Raw genomic sequence first — 23,538 nt, 5'->3', positions numbered from 1 at the left:
GGATTCGAACCCACCACCTTACAGTGATGAGCGTCATGTCAAGGCCGAAATCGTTGCGGCCACCGACGCCCCATTACTGATTATAGTTCAGAAAATAGATTTTGGTTTAGGTATTTATACAAAAATTGGGCTAAAATTTATAAAAATATTATTTATATTATTATAAATAATAGGGTTTTATACTATTACATAGGAGGAACATTAGATTCAGCTTTGTTTATTTTACAGAAAAAATGATTCATTTTTAGTTCAAGCTCTCACACTTGCAGATAACCAAAATCATCACAATATCTATGGAAACCCATAGCATTTAATTTTGACAAAAACAAATTGAGACAAAGGAAAAAGTAAGGCATTTGCCTCACTGATTTCCGTGTAAATTCCTTCAACTGAATGTTGGGGGGGGGGGGAAATCATGTATAAAAATATGCATCATTTTGGGTTAATTGTCAATAAATAATGTTTACGTTTTTTGTATACTTCATACCAAATTTCTGTCAGACGTTGGTAGCCATTAATTTTCGATTATGGCATCTACTGTATTGATATTTAATTTTGTATTTCCATTAGATTCTATTTCGTAATTCTTATCTTGATGCTTCCTTTTATAAATTGAATAAAGCATCCCTACTCTACTTTTTGTAGGTCGATCCGTGACTAGATTTTTACACCATGATTTAGATTTGCGAGTTCTCAATTGGCCAAGCATTACGATCAAAAGCATCATGCAACCCGAGTGAGCCAATTCTGAATCTTGAAACATTAGTTGAAAATAGTATAATTATAACAATAATCATTAATTGTTAATAGGATCGGAAATTTCATCGTAATTAGTAGGATATTATTTCCTTATTTAAAAATTATTCCCTTCGTGAGTCTAAAAAAACGACTTCCATTATCAGCTATAGTCTCGGATAAATTGATCAGACATCAATTCGACAAGGCTTGTGCATTTCTGTATTTGGTTTTACGGTGTAGACAGAATTTCTCCAAACAAAATGTCTTTGAAAGTATGCTATACGTTGTGTCACACTAGTGAAATGTAGGAAGTGAGTTTTGATAAAGGTCTCAGACAAGGAATCCTATGTCTGGAATAATATATTTCCGCTGAGAATAAGAATAAAACTAACGCAAGGGGCATTTTCATATCAGCCAGTTTTATCATATATCTCGGTAATCGACGTTGTCGAAATGTAAAATTACTGACAATTTACTTTTGTATTAGCTGACGTTACGCGTCCCCAAGGTGTACGATGGTATATAATAATATGAAACGAATCCCTGATTATGTCGTGTCGCAAGAAGGCGACATGCAATACGCAAAGCATCCTTATCTTTAAACATTTCGCGTAGAGACTATCAACAAGTCTCAAACCGTGTCGTCTTTCATTTTTTCACGAATGTAACCGTTCTGAAAAGGGGAAAACATTCTAAATTTCCTTCATATAAATATTTAATATATAATCTGATTAACTCACATTTTACTTAGACAATAAGTCTACAGTCTATGATAAGAATCATACCACATAGCTGCTATAAATTATAAAATAGAAGTTTATTTCACCAGTTTTACGTTTTTTGTATGATAATCGACCTCAGAATTTTACTCCTGACTGGTCTTCTCTCTTGACCGTCCGCAGACCAGACCGATAAATTTCATCATTTGATGCTTAATTTTATGCAAACAATCCAAAAGGACAGAGCTCCAACTAATTACAATAGCACTTCAAATGTATTTAATTAAATATAACTCCTCATTTATGACACCTTTACCTCTAGATCTGCCACATAAACCAATAACTCTAAAACAAATATCAGAAGAATTGCGACAGCTTTCTAAAAAAATTACCTAGTCATGATTTGATAACACCAAATTTCTTCAAGAACTTCCCAAAAAAAAGATCTCTTTATTTAACGCTATTTTAAAAACTACACACTTACCCATACAATGGAAACTTTCTTACATTAAAATGATTCCAAAGCCCCATAAAAATTTAAGCTCCCCATCGTCTTATCGTCCTATTAGTTTGTTAACCGTTCCTTCTAAATTATTCGAAAAATTAATTTACAAAAGAATTGTCTATATTGCTTCTTCAAAAAACATCTTACCAGACCATCAATTTCGTACCCATCATTCCACTACTCATCCATTCACACAGTTACAAATTTAATTATTTCATATCTCGAGCAGAAACGACACGCGACTGGAGTGCTTCTCGTGTTTCTCAGGCCTTCGACAAAGTATAGCATGAGGGATTATTATACAAATTAAAATTATTTTTACCCCAGGCCTGTTATCTAATTATACAATCATACCTTAAGGAGAGACTTCTGAGGGTACAGAGACTTCTGAGATGGAAGAAGTGCTTGCAGTTGTGCCACAAGGGTGGCACTACTCGCTCCGCTGTTGTATACAATTTTTACTTATGCCCACAAATGAGAATGCACTTACCGCCACATACGCAGATGCTACTGCCATATTAACAAGTCATTCCTCTTCTACACTAACTTCACTTATGTTACAAAACCACATGTCAACAATTAAAAAATGGAGCAATCTTTGGAAAATAAAATTTAATCCCTTAAAGTCAAAACATATCACCTTTACACTCCGTCGTGAGACTCGTCCTAGCATATACTGATACAATGAACCTGATCCTCAATCCGACAAAGTCAACTATTTAGGACTTACATTTCATAGAAGATTAAGTTTGAATCCACACACACGATTAAAAAAAACAGGCACTCAAAAAAGGATTTAAAATGCTTTATTAAATACTCAACCGACAATCAAAATTACCATTAAAATCAAAACTTTAGACATGTACGTACCTACCCAAACCTATTTAGATATACGGGTGCCAATTTTAAGGATCGGGTATATATTCCAATATTGAAAGATTACACATTTTCAATCCAAAATTTTAAAACTAATTGTTCCTGCTCCTTTTTACGTAAACACGGAAACATCACAGAGTTCTTCACATGTCAACAGTTTTTGCATACATCAAAACATGTTACAGACGTTTTTATAGTAAATTACAAAGTCACACAAATACGATTACTCCATTCCATACAGTTACCACGTAAATATGTCTATGAAAACTACTTTTGAAAAACTGAAATGACAGTTTCTGTAGCTAGGTATTTCAATTTTTTCTGTTTTTTGCTATGGTATGGCCGCACGCGTCTGTAGATCTGTATTCAGATTCGTCTAACCCTGACCCTAGCAGCTCATTCACGTACGAAGATGAAGTAAAATATGTAATGACACACCTGTCGTGATTGACACATCATAGTAATTAGTGAGTTGTAGATATTTATAATGCAATTCCCTTTTTTCGTGTGAAAAAGACGTCAGTTTTTTCACAACCCGTTTTGTGAACCGAACATTTTGCGTTCTTAAGTCGACAAAATAAAAATTATCTTAAAATTACATGTCACGTATTATCATTGTGTAGTTAATATTATACAGTGGTTTGAAATGTCTTTAGGAGGTCTTCATTGAAGAGTAGTTTTTTTGTGGGCCTGCAGTGATGACCTTATACATATAACAATGAGCACATCTTATCATCTTCATTGGTTGTTCTAAAAAGCTATAAAAACCTAGAAAAAGACGTACACACGGGAAGGCCATCACCAATCACTGATCTACTGATATCAGTTCCTTATGGATATATGGGAAAGGTAAGAAAAATAAAGAAAATATTTATATAATAATATTCATTAGTTCGTATAAGAATCAATCAAAACCAAAAAGCTCACTGGGATTCGCACACACCAAACTTGGAAAAGTACTCGTTGCCCATGGGTAGGTTTAGGATCTAATAGTTCTTTTGATCATCCACAGAATACACAGAATAAAACCGTAGAATAGAAACAATAGTAATAGTATTTAGTAGTTGGTCTAAGAATCCATTTGAACCTATGAAACAAATATACATATCCATAATGTCCAACGACTGATCAAAATACCAGTTTGGCATTAGAATGTCCTTTTTTATGATACAATAGCTCTTTAGACCGACCGCTGAAGAAAGACAAATGTAGAAAACAATATTTATATCTTTAGTTGTTGTTCTATGAAACTAATCCATTGAAACCTATATAAAAAACAATCCACCAAGGTAAGCACCGTTCTATCACTGACCAAAATACCAGTTTGCCGTGTGTAAGTTGTTTTATGTTCCAATAGTTTAAGTCAATAAATGCATTATCCAATAAATTACATACAGAAAAACACCTCTGTTTCCTCCAATAACCAGTGAGATAATACTGAAGTTCAAGTATCAAGTACCCATATCTGGTGGCAAATCTAACGCCTTCTCTTTATGGAGCTAAAAAATGCCAAATTACGTGGGTCACATCACGTGCAGGCTTTGGCCCGAATATAAATTGGATTTACATTTGGATCGGGTCAACCACGTACCCCATTGGAATTCTGGTGAGAAAGATCCTTTTTCTACGATCCAAATTCTTTGAGAATCGCTCAATCATAATCATAAAATCTTCTATGTGATATATCTTTATATTATTTTGGTTTATGGTCATACAATACATAATAATACATATTACAACATACAATACATAATACATATAATATTCTAAGAAATATTTATAGTGTTAAGAAAAAAATCTTATAACACCACTAATGAGTGAGAGACTTTTTGAGGTCTGAGGGCAGGTTAGCCATTTTTTGGCTCTACTAGATCTACAAGCCAACCACTGAATATGTTGGAATGCCAGAGCCCAATAGTTACATTACGATCTTCCGTGGTTGGACTAATAAATCATCAGTGCCTAAAAAAGGCTAAGCATATTGAGAATCGCACAGACTGACTATTATATTAAAATACCAGTTCCCAATAAGTAAATCTTTTTTTTTTAGTTTCCATGGCTTCTTAGACTATCCACTGAATATGGAAAAAGGTAGAAACACAATAGTTATCATCAATTTCAGTGGGAGGCCTAAGAATCCATCACAACATATAAAAAAGACTTACACACTGGGATTCGCGCAGAACAATCACTGAAAAATATCAGCTTTGCATGGACAGCTCATTTTTTACGATCTAGTACTTCTCCAAATCAACTACTAAAGATAGAAAATGTGAAAACGCAATAGTTATCTTATAATATTTAGTAGTTGGTATAAGATTCTATTAGAACCAACAAAAAAGAACAAACACGCTGGAATTCTCCAGATCAATTACTGAAATAGTACCAGTATCTTTAGTATCCTATAGCTCTTAAGTCCATCCACTGAAGATAACACGAAAGTTAGGTAAGTTGGTTATAATACTGCAGGTAACTAAGCCGGTTACGCGACTTAAGGAAGTCTAAGTTAATCAAGTCGCTTGTTTATTGGAGGTGTAATTTATTATTGTTATTTGAGGAGAAAAGACGATCTTTGTGTTATAGTTTATAAGCTTCAATAGTTATAAAAGGCCTAAATCGACTCGTATTTGCCATGTTAACAGTTCTGGATTCAAATTGCCGATTTTCCTTGGGACTTTGATTTGAAAATGATTTAGAAAAAGTCTGTAAAGTGGTACGCGACATCCAACAGGCAATTGACATTAAGCCATCCAGGATGACAGGAATTAATTTATTTTTACAATAAAAAAGACCCGGGGGATGCCAATCACTGGCGAAAATACCATTTTAACAAACTATGAAAAACAGAATGACCGAAAACTACGAAATTCAGGTTCGTTTGGAATTAAATGTTCATCAATTTCTTATGTGTACTTACTTACACTTATGTTACGCATATATTTTTTAGAAGTACAACAGAAGAAACTTAGTAGTGTGTAAACCTAAACAAAAGTCAACAAGAAAAGTTCTAAAGCATAAATATGTACTTAAAATGTAATCAATATAATATAAAATTATACTGAAAAATGTCTCTAAAACTAATTGAATCTCTTCAAATTATTGGCAACCATGACCTAGATCTGTACCAGATTCTTGAATTCGTAAGTTTTCAATAAAACAGGAGTACATTTGTTTAAGTTGTTGAGGACTTAGGGCTAAAATATTCTCCAGTGTGGTATTTTTGACGGAAAGTTAATTACTTAAGTAAAACAATCGTTGAGTATTAAACGCCGGCTAGGTTGTTAAGAGAGGAGTGAGGTCATTATTTTCTTTCCAACGAATCGGACAGAATTTGGAGGCCAAACATCCTTTTCCCATGATGAATTATCCCAGGCTAGACGCAATAGAGAAATGATTCCAATTCGACTGATCTGGATTATAAAATAATTGTTATATAACTTTTTCGCCCATTCAATTTTTTAATATCTAGGGTTAGCGCCTAATTAGAAAATTTCCCACAAAGATCGTTGAGTGTTAATTTTACAGTTAAGAGCACTGGGTCAAACCTCAAGAGACAAATTGAAAAGAACTTTTCCAAGATTATTTACCGAGTAGATTTTAAAAAATGGAAAAAAGTGGCATATATTATATATGTAACCTTTACTATAATATATACTATTTGAAATCGTTACTATTTGCGGAGGATGTGGCTGAAAACCCAAAAGATGTACTTAAAATCATATAACAGTTACAATCGGAAAATTAAGGTCTGGTTGTTAATTTTCTGGACAAATCAAAAATAGTGATTTTCCGTAAGGACGGAGACTGCTACAGCAGGAAAGGGGGTTGGAGATAAGGTGGACAAGTTATTGAAATAGTGTCCAGGTGTGGATCTTTCTCCGTTTCTTTCATACAACCATATCGAGACCATGAAAGCACGATGGGCCCTTTTAGGCTTAAATTCAGTTTGGTCTAAATTCGTAGCTAATAAGGAAATAACGGTGAAATCTAAGTACGATGTTTTCAAAGTAGTTTCTCGTTCCGTCCGGCTGCCTGGTTTGGGGTACCGACGCCATTGAAAAAGTCCAGTGTGTTGTTTTTTTAAGTTGATTAAGCCCTTCAGTAGTACACCAAATTATTTGATTTGCGTTGAAGCCAAATTCTTTCCTCTTCATGTTTTTACTTTCTTTCTACATTTTAGGTATGCATTAAGGGTCATAGAACTTCCGACTCCCCGTTTATCTAATTTTGTCGCCTCTAAAAAAATCCTTTGGCTTCAGGAATGGAATTGTTGGATGAGGAAGGTGATAGCACAGTTTTAGGTTCTATAGAGGAATGGGGCAAAAATGGATTGCTTCTTAAAAACGAAATTATGAATTTTTATCAAAAGAAACAGAGAAGAAAAGCGCTAGAAGGACAATATCATAATTTATGCAGACAAGTAAATCTGGATTTGGTCTATGTATTTGGGGGGAGGGGAATAAATAGTGATGATTTGGATGCAATAAGTAAAATTAGATAGGAATTATTAAATCTATCTAATAAAATTTAATTAAATTGATTAAAATTACTAATCAAGTAACGTATTCATTTTTCTTTTTTTCTTTTGTAAAGTAGGTATATTTTATAATAATCCCCTTTCTGTTAATTTCATGCATTTTTTATTGGAAGAAATTCGATTTTATTTTCTGTTTTCATATCAGTTTAGTTCATTTAAATGCTCTTAGTATTATTTTATTTTATAATAAACCCCTTTTGTTAATTTCATGTATTTTTTATCAGAAGAAACTAAATTTAATTTTTTGTTTTGATATCAGTTTAATTCATTTAAATACTCTTAGTATTAGTATATTTTATAATAATCCCCTTTTTGTTAATTTCATGTATTTTTTATCCTAAGAAACTAGGCACTCTCAACACGACACACAAGAATGACACATCTACACGGAAAACAAACACTTTGAGCCCTGAAGATGAATTCAATAAAGATCGAAACGTTGGCATGATAAAGAAAATGTTTTTCTAAAACCTACGTCACACCAGACCGCATCACACCGTCTTCGAATAATCATAAGAAACTAAATTTTATTTTGTTTTGATATGAGTTTAGTTCATTCAAATACTCTCAGTATTAGTACATTTTATAATATAGTATTTTTATCAAAAGAATATTTTCTGTTTTGATATCAGTTTAGTTCATTTAAATGTTTGGTCACAATAATTATTTTTTGTTGCATTAATTTCTTTTGTTTTTCTCAAATGGATGTGAACTCCTGCCAGACAGTCTCGGTCATTTTCATTTTTGATAGTTTTTATTATTACTTTGATATTTGTTTATAATATTTTTAATAAAAGTATCTATATATCTATCTAACGTTAGTGACTCACTGAAGTTGAAGTGCAAACGTCCCGTGTAAGATGTTTCTCCTTTGCTTAAGCATAATTAAAAAATATATCACCTATAAATATAGTCATTTCATAATAGAAATAATTTCATGATAAGACTGAGTTGGCTAGTAGTAGTAGTAACAAGAGGAATTGAAGACACGACGTCTTGACCAATCAAAGCTTCCTCCCTTAGTCGATCGGCTCCAATAACACTAATTATTACGCTCCGCTTTAACCATCGTTCAGATCGTCAAACGCAAATTTTTGCATTGTATCATTTTCAGGTTTAAAGTGGATTACGGTTAGTTTTCAATGATCACGGAATACCGGAGAGCGTGATGGAAACATCCATGGAAATGAGCCAACGACCGAGTAAATCCATCCTGTAGTTCCACAGGCTGTTCTTACGTTGAATAACTGTTTGAAAAATCTGTACTTCTGGCAAAATATACAACTTTAATGATTTTGTTTATTATTGTAAATGGGGGAAACCTACATATCAGCTCCAAATGCACTGTCATGGCCGATGGGGTAACTCAACATCCATGGGCTCTCTTGCTTACTCGTTCACACAAATAAACTGTATAGAGCTGCACAATAGTTATACACAATTTTTAAAAATTATTAAGGGGAAACATAAAAATCCGAACAAGATTAACAATTAAAAAATTGAATAGGAGTATGCTTTGTAAAGTTCCTCCAGGTGGTCATTCCTGATCGTCCAAGTTGAGAAAAATAAGGAATGGGAAAAATTCCTTTTCTACATCCATTTTGCTGTTTATACGAGCCAATTAATCCGTGATTATTTGATTTTTAATAGATGGCATAAACTTGAAAATTGCTTAAAAGGAATCTCATAAATTACTACAGCCCTCCTTAACATGAGCTAAATCAAATGAGTTGTGATGCACTACATCGTAGTGCCCTCAACCAAGAAAACTTAACTTCTTTATTATCATTCTTAAATAATACTTCCAAAAGTAATAATATAACATATAAATTAAAAACTACTATTTTACTTCAAAAGAAAAAATATTATTTAATATAAATGGAAAAACTCTGAGATTTTTAAGTATAGTTTATGAGCCATGGCCTTCCACGGGAACATCAAACCAAACGTATACAATGTTGAAGAAATATACAGTAGTGATTTAGAGATTAATTAGTAAGTTCTCAAAGGTGTCTCAACTGTCATGCTACTCATGAGAGAGAAGTAAACAAGGTACATGAGAACGTTTCTAGGCTTCATATTTTCAAAACTCCCACAAGTAGAGCTTTTGTCTCGCCCTTATTTCACACAATGTTGAGCAATTAAGCATTTCCACAAACATTTCTGCCTGGAAATTACCATCGCACCTTCTGACACGGTTTTATACGAACCGTGAACGAATAAATTGTCTTATTTCCGAGAAAAATTGTTGGAGAGAGAGAAAGAGAGAGTGAGAGAAAAAAATTCTATTTAAGAGGGCCAATACCTCGACCTTATCTAACATTATCACTTAGTACTTAGTAGTTGGTTATTATAATTTGAAATATTTATTTATATTTTCATTTATGACGTGCCGGGTGGTGAATGTTAATGTTAATATTTTTAAGGTTTACCATGGTACGTCAGTCCTTAAAGTTTGGTTTTGTCTTATTACGTCTTTTTTGAAGTTCATCTAAAGGTTTTCGGTGGGATCTACAAAAGCTATCTGATAATCCGTAGATTAGCTTGATCATAAATTCATAATTTAGAATTATCACCATTCCCACTAATTAACACGGGGATGCTACGGGGTCACCAATGTTAATGAAACTTTTTTAGTAACAGCGCAATATCTGTCAATATTTACAATCAAGGCGATCTTACTAAACTTTAGAAGGTCCGAAGTATTCGTGTGTCGCATCTATTAGTACATTTCAGTTGTTTTCTAAAGTCCAGTACATTAGGCAAAACGAACATACTAAACTTTAATTAAACAAGAACTGGGGAATTTTTTTTTTTGATTACTTTCAATAAAAAAATAAATTTCATAGGGTTTTCAATACTCTTTCTATCAGTGCAATCAAATTTAAAGTAGAACTAATATTTTATTTGATACATTGTACTTTATAAAAATAAAGCTATTAGAGGTTGAAGTAGCCTGAAAAGCGAAAACTTGCGAATACAATTAAGAATCAGACTTTCAACAATAGGGATTTTTAAGTCCAATTTGACATGTGGGATAACCTTTGAAGTATTGCCATCTGTATGCGGGACAGACTGTAGATCTAATCTCTGTTAATCCTAGCGTATTGTTTTATTATCCTACGTAAAACGTGAATTGGCTGATAAATAATTACCTTGAAATACACGCACAACAGAGGCAGAAAACCATATTTTAAAAAAATCGTAAATTACTTAAAACATTTTTTTCTCGGCTCCTAAGATTACCATTTGCAAGCAAGCTCGGAATGTCTAATATTTTTCTACCAAGTATCATCAAAAAAAGTGTCATTAAAACAGTGATCCCACGTTCTTAACCCCCCTTGTAAGTGATGAATTTTTTCAATGTTTTGCTCTTTTTACTATTTATCATATTTAGAATTTCATAATGTTTAACATGTCTTACAGTACATGCAAATAACATGTAGAAGTAATTCACTCTATACGAGAAATTTTTCATAACAAATAAAATATAATATGAACTATTTGTTTATCTACCTGTATTATATATCATAGTAATTGTTTTTAACTAAACATGAGTACGCGTTTTTTTTAGACCCAAATGTTTCCGAGATCAAAAATTTTCGTGCAATTTCTTCGTCTGAAATTACTTGCCAGTGGGCGTCGGTCGCCGCAAGGATCACTTTCAGGCAGCATGAAAAACTGAAAAGAACCCCACTTTTGCATATTTGTTATCTAGCCGGCCGAATCTCCAAATATTATTATTAATTAATTATGTAAATAGTATAATATTATACATTGGGAACAAATTTTGGCAAAGTAGTTTGGATCAGATCTGAGCATTGCTACAAAAACAGTATGTTCATTTTTTTAATAATTCAGGATACGTCCGGTACTCAGATTTTTATTTTGTTTATACCTAAGGACTGAAAAGGATCTAAATTTTTTAAAGAAAAAATACATTTTTTTAATAAATCAGAGCATAATTAAGTGAAAATTGAAAAAGTATTTTTTCTATATTGCTTGAAATTAACTTTTACTAATTAATAATTTAATCCAAATGAATAAATTATTAAAACAATCGTTTTTATTCGCTAAAAACACAAATAAAGACCTTACTTTTTTATGAGAGATTTTGTTTTGGTAATAACATTAATATTTCAAGCGCCTTATTTTTCCCATTCTGATAACGATAATGACGTACTTTTCTGTCTTCTCACGGAAAAAAAGTAGTCTGAATATATTACTGCGTCCCACGACAATTTTAAAACAAATATTAATAACTTAATTGTTCTAAGTAATTAAAATTAATATTAATCGTGAACATAACAACGACAAAAATCGTGTTTATGTCTATTGCCTTCGTGTTTATAAGATAAAGATAACTATTGCTATCTTATTGTTATCATTCTTATTATAACTATTGTTTTGTCGGTATTAGTCGGTCTAAGAAACCAATGAAATATTAAAAACAGAACAGTGGCACTCTCAACACGACACGCAAGAATGGCACAATTTCACAGAAGACAAACACTTTGAGCCCTGAAGATGATCTCAATAAAGATCGAAACGTTGGCACGATAAAGAAAATGTTTTTCTGAAACCTACATCACACCAGACTGCATCTCACGATTTCTGAATAATTAAAAACAGATACTACATACGATAAAACGGCAATCAGTGGTTTGTCTGTGCGTCTCCCCGTGGATATGTCCTTTTTTTAACGTTCTTATGGCTTTTTAGACTGACCACTGAAGATTATAAAATGAATTATTGTTTTCCAGGCTTTTCGCTATTTTCGTTGGTTGGTCTAAAAAACCATTAGAACATCTGAAAAAATAAAAAAAGATAATATACACGAGCAAAGTGGCACTTAGGCCAATTATTGGACTATGCACCTTCCCGTGTAATATCAGTTTTTAATCAATTAATTAATCTTTTTATATAAGGTTTTGGTTGAAATGAAAAAGTAGCGTCACGAGCGGGATTCGAACCCACGACCTTCAGCTCAATTCGCCATTGTTCTAACTACTTGAGTATTGATCTGAAGGTCGTGGGTTCGAATCCCACTCATAAGGGTAATTTGGTCAATCAGGCCATTAAATATAATGGATTTAATAAGTTTTTAATGTTCTAATGGTTTCTTAGGCCAATCACTGAAATTATGTAATGAACTTTTATAGTTCGGGGTTTTCGCCATTTTCGTTAGATGATCAAAAGAACAATTAGTTCCTCAAAAGCGCTCATTTTGCAGTGGTTGTTATGAGCGAATCCCAGTATTTATGTACTTTTTGTAGGTACTAATGGATCCTTGGACTGAAGCTTATAAGATAACTATTGTGTTTCTACATTTCGGTATATTCAGTATAAAAATAACCATTCCATCATAAAAAAAGAACCTACCCATCGGTCATGTGGTGACTGAAACGTGGGATATTGGTATTGTTTTTTTCGGTGGTTGGCCTGTGCGAATCTCAGTATGTCTGTCCTTATTATAGGTTCTCATGGATTCTTATACCAACTACTGAATACAATAAGTATTGCTTTTCTGTATTTCTCTATCTTCAGTGGATGATCAAGAAACCATAAAAAAAGTCATACATCCTGGAAACTGTTATTTTAGTCAGTAGTTGGTATGTGCGATTCTCAGTCCTTCTATCCAACTACCGAATGCTGTAAGATAACTATTTAGTAGTTGAACCGTAATGCTAATAGGACCAAAAATAGCCAAGTTACAGATTCATCACCTTGCAGACCTCAAAAAAAAAAAAAATCACGGTAATTTGAGTTATAATTTACATTTATATTTTTTCTTACAAATCCTTCTTAGAATATAATAAATTATTATTTTTAAGCAATGTTCTGAAGGATAAACCAAAATAATACAACATTATTAAGATATACCGCAGAGTAGCTCTTACGTATCAGAGCATGGTCTACTGACTGGAAAATCTGAAGCGCATAAGAGTCGTTCTCATACAATTTGCAATGAGCCATAGTCATACCACTCAAGGACACTTCTTTTCGGGCCAAAGCTCGCGTATGTGTCCCACCTAAATTGTCATCCCTTGACGTTTTATATAGAGAGCGTGTTAGAACGCCACCAGATATCAGACTCGCACATGAATATTGCAGGGATTCTTTGCATTCCCGATTTGTGTAAGAAACGAGGTTGCTCTTCTGTATACAGTATATTTTTACATCTTTTGTATTAAATGTATTGTGAGAATGTATTTATTGGTATGAATATATTGTGAGATGACCATAGGCGGTGTATTTATTACTACCCCGTCTACTCCCAATCCAATTAGCGGTTTAGTTTCTGCATATGGTGATGAAGAACGTGTTTAGGTTGAAAAGTGCACGCTTTGGGGGCTAAAATGTCGTATCTGTATATGATAACCCAGGAGCTTAATTTCAGTGAGCAGTATGGACGATTTCGGAGTATGTGGTTCTCACGGCCCGCCGTGTGAAGTCTAATTCCAAAATTCCACCTCCAACATTATCGACCGAAAGCTCGAAATGTTTTCATCGTTGTACGGCGAGTGAGGAGAGTGAGGATTAATGAATTCGTTGTCTCAGGACCGAAAAGCGAATCATGTCGACGGCAGCTTTGTGATACGAGTGAGATTACATTATCCTCCCGTGTCGGAACTAGTAAAGAAATATTAAGTAAAAGAAGAAATAAGTCGTGATAGGAGACGAGTAGTGAAAGTTAACTGTCTCGTCATAGTGGGGAATTCACCCTTCGGCTTGGTATATATACTCGTTCGAGGGTACTTCGAGTTAGTCAGTGCACCTCACTCGTTATCATGTGCTACCTTACCCTCTCTCACCCTCTTTCCCTTATCACCCATTAGCCTTTTCTTCATCTTAAACATTAAATTACAAAAAATAAAAATAGCCAACAACAAAAGGAGACAATTTTTGAAGGTAATAAAGTCTTAAGCCTGGAACTTTACATTAATAAAAGTGCGACGTGTTTTAGTGCTGCGTCATAAGAATACACTCTATTAAATTACTAGACTTCAATTTTTACTACAAAAATTAATAAATAAAATAAATCGGCAAGTACAGTTTAGTTTAATTTGTTTTATCACTGTTATCTTAACAGATTCCAAAAAAAGTAGATATTTCTTTGGATCTTCACCTGTTTGCTTATTTTTTATTTTCAATTTTACAAAAAAATAAAACAATTAGAATTTATTAATAAAACACTAAAGCAATTTTACATGGCAAAGTCTACACATTTTACGGTTTTATAGTTACTGAAAAATACCTTTTAAAAAACAAATCGCTATTACTTCATATTAAAAAATCAAAAACAAATTTTACGTTTTTTGTTGGACCAAAGTTTGTTTAATTTTAATTTCAATTTCTTTCATCATTGTATAACTAAAAACAGTCCAATATTGTTTGCCTAATTTTTATTTTTATTTTCAATTCTGCTACAAAGATTTAGTTTTTATTTGAGAATTTATTGTTTAAAAACACTAAAGCAATTTTTCATTGAAAAATCTAGTTTTTAAGGCTTTTTAAAAACAAAAAGATTGCTATTACTGCAGATTAAAAAATCCAAAACAAAATTTGCGTTTTTTGTTGGGTCAAAGTTTGATTTTAACTTCAATTTCTTTCATTGTATATCTACACACATTCCAAAAAAAGTCGGTATTTCTTTGGATCTTCACCTGTTTTGTTAATCCTTAAATTTTTATTTTTATTTTCAATTGTGTAAAAAGTTAATTTTTATAGTTACTACATATTCTATCGTTTTATAGTTAAAAATGCTTGATTAAAAAAATATTTATTTTTTTAAACAGATCGCTAGTACTTTATTAAAAAATCCAAAATAAAATTTATATATATTTTGTTGAGTCATAGTTTGATTTTAAGTTCAATTTCTTTCATTGTATATCTAAACACATTGAAAAAAAAGTAGACTCTTCTTTGAATCTTCGCCTGATTTGTTAATACGTAAATTTTTATTTTTATTTTCAATTGTGTAAAAAAATGAATTTTATGGTCAAAAATACTTAATTAAAAAATACGTATTTTTTCAAACAGATCGCTAGTACTTTTGTTTAAAAAATCCAAAATAAAATTTGTTATATTTTGTTGGACCAAAGTTCTGTTTTAATTTATTTGTTTATCATCGTAATAAGCTGTAAAAATTTAAGCATATTTGATATAGTATAGGCCTAATTTCAACCATATCAGTAACAAAAACCAAACAAAATTTATTGATTAACTTAATTTAATTTTAATTACTTATATATGACAAAAAGTCACAAAAATTAGTTTATTGCGTTTTATACCATTTCAGTACAAGGTCAAATATCGATCCTGATCATAATTAATTTGCCTATTCCAGTTATTGATCAGAAATCAACATAGTACGGCCCAAGCCTCAGTTTGTATTTAAAACAATTGATATTTAAACAAATTTTTATCCAGATAATGATTCCTAAATAATAAGCAAATTTTATGAAATTTTGAAAGTTATTTTACGAGACAGCGTACAGTGCGTTGTATCTAATTGCATAGAGCATTATAGCTTTTTTTTTAACGAAAAATAGTTTTTCTCTTTTGATTTCTGAATTTGGAAATGCAAATATATTGACAGAGTTATTTATTGAAATTGTTTGTTGGGTTTGTGTTGTTGGGAATTTGACAATTCTGATATATAATGGACGGGTCATAGATTTCCACTATAAATTTGAAATTCACTCTGTTTTTTACTAGTTCCATTATTGTAAGTAGGTGTTCATATTTTTTAACCTTGTGAATTACTAACAATAGTTTCTAAGTTCTGATGAAGAGGATACATACATTCGTCGAAAGCTTGATGAAGGAACTGTTTTCTTTTTTTACGGTATTATACGGTATTATTATACTTTTATTTTTTACAGTATATTATTCTTTTATTTACAGAATAATACAAGAATAAATGATTCTATTTTATTATATCGCTACAGTATTACAACATTAAGAAAGAAAAAGGAAGATATCAAACTTTTGTCTCGCCTTCTAGCTACACGGCCACCGAGGTCCCCTATTTCAGGCTTAAGAACTTTTGAAAAACTTGATTTGAATTTATGTAAGTTTGACGTATTTTAATTTAAAATAATTATAAACCGATCTGTACATAGTTTGATCGACGTCATGCATTTTTTTAGCAGCTTCTGAACTTTAAAGTTATATTTGTACAAGTTGATTCTTCAGTTAACTTTCGAAAGAAAAGTAACCATCAGATTTTTTAATCTTCAAGCATCTTCAACCACCGATAAAAATAGTCTGCAGAGAAAGGAAATTATAATCATTAATCGATCACTACATTAAAAAGCAAATAAATTTGTTTCAGGTGCAGATATTTTAAGTGGATATGGAACGAGTTCCAGTGTTCCTTTGTAAGTTTAGTTTTTCCATAATAAGACCCCCAATTACGATCATTATTACCATTTGTTACTATTTGTAATGAAATTATATTAAGAATTTTAACACCCATGAATCTTATATATGGTTTCAGGTATTCTAGGAACTATCCACATTGTCCAGGTTTGTTTTAAAAAAAATTATAAATATCTATCAATTTCGCTAAACATGAATAATTAACAATTATTAAGAGCCTAATCCACAGGGTCAAGCAGGATACTTTTACAACAGGCCAAACGATCCGATAAATGAGGGGACAGTCGCTACGTTACCGGTGCCATCGGGTTTTCAACCGGCTACAACTAAGAGTCCGGATGGGGTTGACGAACTCGGAAAAGCTCAGAACTCAGTAGACGGCTTTCCCGGAGCACATCTGCCCGGGCAAACGCTTGGAAATGGGGATTACCATTCTGAAAAACAGTCCTCTTTTCAAAGTGGCTTTCGAGAAGATTCAAGACACCTGACAGGTCCAGAACCTTCAGAATCACCGGGATCCTACCCGATTCGTTCAGAAAATTCGCTATCTCAAACAACTTCCTCTGGGTTTTCAGGACATCCATTGTCGACTGTACCTTCTGAAGAGCCTCGGCCTCAAGGATATTACCAAACTGTAGATTCGCTTAACCCACCAGGAAGTAAAGCACAAGGTGCACAACCATCACCTTTACCTGGTAGTCAAGAAGATTCAAATAGATTCAATGGGAATCAAATTCAAAATACATATTCGGCTGGTCACCCTGGAACCCAAAACCATGGTTTGACTACTTCTGATCAAACTGGAAGCACAGAATCTAGTTTGTTACCTACTGGACAATATGGAACGACCGTACCTTCGTTCCCAACAGGCCCTACTTCATTTCCAACACATCTGCAAGAAGGATTAAGTTTTACTACTTTTAATGCTGGACAGACTCATCATCATGATACTAGTGATTTAGGATTAAGTTACGGTGGCGGAGGTGACTCGGATGATGGAAGCTACGAAGGAGGAGATTATTCAGCCATACCAGGAGAGCCTGGTATCGACTATCCAATATTTTCAGACATTCCACAAACATCTTTCAGGTGCGAGGAACAGCAATGGCCAGGATATTACGCCGATGTAGAAGCTCGATGTCAACTGTTCCATATTTGTACAAATAACACATCATACGATTTTCTATGCCCTAATGGAACAGTATTTAGTCAAGAATATTTTGTTTGTGTTTGGTGGAATCAATTCAATTGTAACAATGCACCCAATTTCTTTTACCTCAATGAAAAAATTTATGATTATACCATAATGGGGAGCCAACTAACTGAAGGAAATTTCCAAAGTTTTCCAGGAGTAAGTCCGCCAGAAAATATCGGAGGCTTACAAGTATTACAAGGAACAAATGCAAACTTGGATGGATCTAAGTTATCGCTTGAATCATCTGCAGTCCCTCGAGAACCGCCCACATCACTTCAGCCTTCTATAGGCACCAACGGCCAGAATGCACCATTAGGTGGGCCTAGTATTGCGTTATTTGGCCATAATGTTCCTTTAGGACAAACAAATGGACCATCAGGGCCTACTGCATCATTTGTGCCGTCTACATCATTTCAACCCTTTGCAGGCCCCCACGGACCAACTGGAACCCTAGGTCCTACAGAATCATTTGGCCCAACACCAATATCCCAAGGGCCAAGTGGATCATTTGAATTATCTGCAGTCCCTCAAGGACCATCTACCTCATTACAACCCTCTACAGGCCCCCGAGGACCCACTGTCATATTTGGATCAACCGCATCATTCCCCGGACCAGGAGGATCGTTTGAATCATCCACAGTCCCTCAAAGACCAGCTACGACATTTTACCCCTCTACAGGCCCCTACAGCCAGAATGAACCAGCCGGGCAATCAAACGGACCACTAGGACCTACTGGATCCTTTGAGCCAAACCCATCTTTAGAGCAATCAAATGGATCATTAGTACCGTTTGGATCCAATGAATCCTCTAGTGGGCCACGAGGTCCTTTTGGTTTAAAAGCAACACCCCACAGGCCGGGGGTCCCGTTTGAATCATCTGCTGTTCCTCAAAAACCATCTACACTATATCAGCCCTCTACTGGCCCCTACAGCTATAACGTACCAATAGGGCAACCAAACGGACCATTAGGGCCTACTGCATCATCTGGACCCTCTACATCACTCCAGCCCTTTGCAGGCCCACAAGGACCAACTGGGCCCGTAGGTCTTACTGAATCGTTTAGCTCAGCCCCAAGACCCCAAGGACCAAGTGGATCATTTGAATCTTCTGCAATCCCTCAAAAACCATCTACACCATTTCAACCCTCTACAGGCCCCTACAGCTATAATGCACCTTTAGGGCAATCAAATGGGCCAGTAGAGCCTGCTTCATCATTTGGTCCGAATGCTCCTTTATCACCATCAAACCATTTGGGGCCATTTGGCCATGAATCCTCTAGTGGAGCCCAAGGATCTACAGCATCCTTTGGCTCAGCAGAAACACCCCACAGGTCTGCGGGTTCATTTGGATCATCTGTAGTCCATCAAGAACCGTCTACCTCATTTCAACCTTCTGCAGGCCCCAATGACGGGAATGCACCGTTAGAACAATCATATGGGCCCGCAGGGCCTGCACCATCATTTGGTCCAAATGCTCCTTTAGCACAATCTAATGTACCATTTGGGCCACCTGCGCCGCAACAATCCTCTAGTGGGGCCCAAGATCCTACAGCATACTTTAGTTCAACAGAAACTCCCTATGGGCCTGGGGGATCATTTGAATCAACTGAAGTCTCCCAAAAACCATCTATACCATTTCAAACCTCTACTGGCCCATATCACTATAATGCACCTTTAGGGCAATCATATGGGCCAACAGGGCCTACTGCATCGTTTGAGCCAGACACACCATTAGGACAACGAAATGGGCCAGCAGGGCCTGGTACAACATTTGGCCCAAATGCACAATTACAGCCATCAAATGAGCCCTCTGCAGGCCCACAAGGACCAACATCAGTTCAGTTATTGACAGGTCCCAATGGCCAGAATGCACCATTAGGGCAATCAAATGGGCCTGTAAGGCCTGATGCATCATTTGACCCGAATGCATCCTTAGGACAATCAAATAGGCCCTTTAGGCCGGCTACATTATTTCAACCCACAGAAGGCCCACAAGAACCAACTGGGCTCCGAGGTCAAACAAAATTGTTTGGCTCAACACCACTACTTCAAGGGCCAAGTGGACCATTTCAGCCCTCTACAGGCCCTTACAGCTATAATGCACCTGTAGGACAATCAAATGGGCCAGTAGAGCCTGGTGCATCATTTGGTTCAAATACACAATTACAGCCTTCAAATAAGCCCTCTGAAGGCCCACAAGGAGGACCAACTACATCATTTCAGTCATTTACTGGTCCCAATGGCCCAAATGCACCTTTAGGACAATCAAATGGACCATTTGGGCCATCTACTTCTTTTCAGCCCCCAGTAGGCCCACAAAAACCAACTGGGCCGCAAGGACAAACAGAATCCTTTGGCTCAACACCACTACCTCAAATGCCAAGTGGATCATTTGAATCATCTGCAGTCCCTCAAGAACCATCTACATCATTCCAGCCCTTTACAGAACCCCAAACACCTAGTGCATTTAATCCATCTACTGGCTCTTACGTTGAATCTCAGGTACCTGCACTATCCGATCTATCCAGTCCTCAAGGGGCATTTAAACCACCGAAACCAAGCACTTCTACTGGCTACATAGAATCTCAACATCTGTCTTCATTAGATACAAAAAGGCCAGGAGAGCAAATTTCTGTTTCACAAGATCAACAAGGATCTCTTGGTCCTTTTGGTTCATATCCATCAGGAACACCCGATAGCTCAGGCTATAGGCCAGCATCTCTTCAAAGTGGACGACCTGGTCCAAAACCTAATAATGGATACCTTCCACCTTATCGCTATGGAAGTTAGCAATTTTTCAATTTATCCTGTTTTAAGAAAACATATATTACAAAATAGTCTGCTAATAATTGTGTTCCTTTTTAAATAATTATTCAAATGAATAATTTGTAATGAAGTTTTATTCTACACTCAAACATAACAACTTATTTTTAAAATCCTAATTTGAAAAAAATGTCAAATTGCATTAAACAATTCACAGTCGATTTTATGATAGTTTTATTGTTTTAAATTGTCAGTCATTCAAATAACTTAGAATTCATATAAAAGTGTTAAATATTGTTCTTCATTTGACATGAAAAATACATTTTCTACATATGTTCAATAAATTTTATTGTAATTGTTAAATTAATTGGAAACACTTGGTTGAGTACACTTTATTTATTCCTCCTTGTTGGAATAGAAGTGATTTGTTATTATTAGTTGTTACAACAGCTTTTATTTACTTATTTATAATAACAAATCACAGGTTGTTGCTTAATAAATAAGCAACAAAAATTAACTACATAAGAAATATCCCTCCAGTGAATGTTATAAAAAATTATTTTGGGATATTTGAAAATATTGGAAATAAAACAACATTTAAAACTGTATATATTTGTTTTGTATTATTATAATTTATATCTTTATATAATAACAATTTGACATAGTATATTTCATTGATTTAAATAATTTTATAATATGATTCTTCTATGAAGAAGACCTCTTCAGAAAATATAATTTGAATATCAAATACATTTGCACATAAATTAAAATTCACAGTAGACACATTTGAGATACTATAACATACTTTAATACAAGCTTTCGCGCATTCCTTAATTAACCTTAGAGAACAAAATTCCTAAACTCACAACCAGCATTGACTGTAACTTTCAGACTATATTTAATTATGAAAAACATCTTAGAAATTAAAACAAAACATTAACAAAATGTGTACAATGCTATCCCACTATAATAACATGCTAAAAATAAAACGATAAAACAATATCCCTAGCATATACACCTTGAACCAATAATTATTTACTATTACAATGATCGGTGGTTGTTTTGGGAATGCAGTCTCGGAACTTCCAGTTTTCACTCAATATATAAATATTTATTTATTTGCTGATGTTACGGAAGTTTTTCGTTTAATCATATTAGAACCAAAATAAATGGTAAAAATAACTGGAATTAATGTATATATTTTTATTTAAAAACTATGGTAGGATAAAAAAGAACAAAAATGGCAGGTCTCACGACACTTATATTTTTAATGTAAGTAAAATGTGTATAATTTAATCATTGTTTGTAGAGATTCGACCTTCAAAAAGGAAGTAAAACTTTGAAACTTCGACCAATAAATATATATTAAGTAAAAACTGAAAATTCTGACTGTATTCCCAAAACAACTACCAATAATGAAAAACAGTCATCACGTCTTTATTATTACAATGATCTAATTATTTATAAAAAATAACTAAATCTAGGAAAGAAGTGGTATTTACAACACATATTACATGTTTTATGATTGTTTACAAAAACTGCAATAAAAACAGCCTAAATATTATATTAGATTAAATATATATATATTGTAAAAACAAATCCAGATTACGATGGGAATCTTGGTGTGTTATACATCATCGGTGCCATTGGTTGATGAACCTGAAATAACAAAAATCCATGCAATTGTAAATACTAAATACTATTACTAGATAATATTTTTATTAAAATCACATGTTATTCCTTATTTTATTGTTATACAAATTTGTGCGGAAATGAATAATGCAGTTGTGCCCAGGTGCTTTACGCATATCTTGTGAACATGCAAATGCTCATCGAATCATGTAATTGATAATTGACAACAGAAAAATATTATTACATGCATTTGAGATTAATAAATATTTATATTCATAACCAGTTTGCTTTAAAAGTTAAAGTAAGTACAAATTAAAATTAATGAATAAAATAATTTTTCAAGTGCTACCAATTACCATTGGATTATCATAAAGATGTAAAAAAAATTAAAACTATTAAAAGAAAAATTCAACCATCATTTTTTATTCTCAAATTGTGTTCATTTTGTTATTTATTACAATAATCCATGGACTAAGTTAACAATTATTAATTATTAATTGATTCAAAATCAATTAAAAAATATATTAACTAATCGTAACAACTAGGTTTAAAGAAAAAAAGAAAAGAAAGATATATTTGGACAATTTCTATAAATAAATAGATGTAATTTTTATGGCAAAATCCATAATATTAATTAGATATCACATATGCATACCAACAACTAGAAATAAAATTCTAAAATATGAATTTTACATATAAACAAATGAATGGATTAATACTTTTATGAGTATACTCACAGCAGGTCTGTTGGGGTGAACTGATGATGGAGACATGTAATACTGTACTTCCCGAGATAATGAGCTCATTGAACTGCACCGTGAGAGCTAAAGCGCATGCACACACAAGCAACACTATACCACACCACACCACTCTTGGCTTATGCTTCTTATTACTAATATTTAGGGGGGAAAATCAATCGGATATGTACAAAAGAGGTAATTTTAAAGTATGCTGTAATAAAACTGCAAGTCTTTTGTACATATCTTCCTTATTTTCTTAATATTTTAGAATTATCGGGTTGTTGGAAAAGACTAAGCATCAATAAAATTATCACTCATTCTGGCTATTGCTTTCTGTGCAATGTTTGAAATGTGATCTATGATTTCAAATGAACATGAAAATAGTTCAACTTTGCATATATCTATCATGCAAGTACAAGTGATTTTAACCAATATCAAAATTACAT

General features: G+C 33.5%; 2 protein-coding genes across 7 annotated transcripts in view; one reads left to right on the top strand and one right to left on the bottom strand.

Moving 5' to 3' along the window:
- Positions 1-13,922: 13,922 nt before the first annotated feature.
- Positions 13,923-21,313, top strand: LOC106672325 (collagen alpha-1(I) chain-like). 2 transcript variants are annotated; one of them, XM_014403666.2, is made up of 4 exons: positions 13,923-14,287; positions 16,716-16,761; positions 16,881-16,909; positions 16,992-21,313. In XM_014403666.2, exons 2-4 carry the CDS (start codon positions 16,737-16,739, stop codon positions 20,745-20,747), a joined length of 3,810 nt encoding a protein of 1,269 aa, XP_014259152.1. In that variant the 5' UTR covers positions 13,923-14,287; positions 16,716-16,736; the 3' UTR covers positions 20,748-21,313. The 2 variants fall into 2 exon arrangements, with proteins under 2 accessions (XP_014259152.1, XP_014259151.1); XM_014403665.2 differs by lacking the exon at positions 13,923-14,287 and adding an exon at positions 16,307-16,451.
- A 47-nt stretch (positions 21,314-21,360) lies between these two features.
- The window catches only part of LOC106672296 (protein transport protein Sec16A), a 29,384-nt gene continuing 27,206 nt past the window's right edge, over positions 21,361-23,538 (bottom strand). For 2 of the 5 annotated variants that reach the window (XM_024226201.1, XM_024226199.1), the window contains 2 exons: positions 23,090-23,176; positions 21,361-22,379 (listed from right to left, as the gene is read on the bottom strand). In XM_024226201.1, the coding sequence (XP_024081969.1) occupies positions 22,326-22,379; positions 23,090-23,176 (141 nt within the window). In that variant the 3' untranslated portion in view covers positions 21,361-22,325. The remainder of the gene's footprint in view (positions 22,380-23,089; positions 23,177-23,538) is intronic. The other 3 variants (XM_014403607.2, XM_024226200.1, XM_024226202.1) reach the window with 2 other exon arrangements.

This window comes from Cimex lectularius, unplaced genomic scaffold (assembly GCF_000648675.2).
Source record: "Cimex lectularius strain Harlan isolate CLEC.00 unplaced genomic scaffold, Clec_2.1 scaffold64, whole genome shotgun sequence".
In the NCBI taxonomy this organism is placed as follows: domain Eukaryota; kingdom Metazoa; phylum Arthropoda; class Insecta; order Hemiptera; family Cimicidae; genus Cimex; species Cimex lectularius.
This window is presented reverse-complemented; position numbering and strand designations above follow the sequence as displayed.

Bases quoted from the DNA above. Each gene is read 5' to 3' on its own strand.
- LOC106672325 (XM_014403666.2), top strand. From the start codon at position 16,737: ATGGAACGAGTTCCAGTGTTCCTTT. The intron at 16,762-16,880 runs GTAAGTTTAGTT...ATATGGTTTCAG, and splicing joins ACGAGTTCCAGTGTTCCTTT to GTATTCTAGGAACTATCCAC. The intron at 16,910-16,991 runs GTTTGTTTTAAA...CCTAATCCACAG, and splicing joins GAACTATCCACATTGTCCAG to GGTCAAGCAGGATACTTTTA.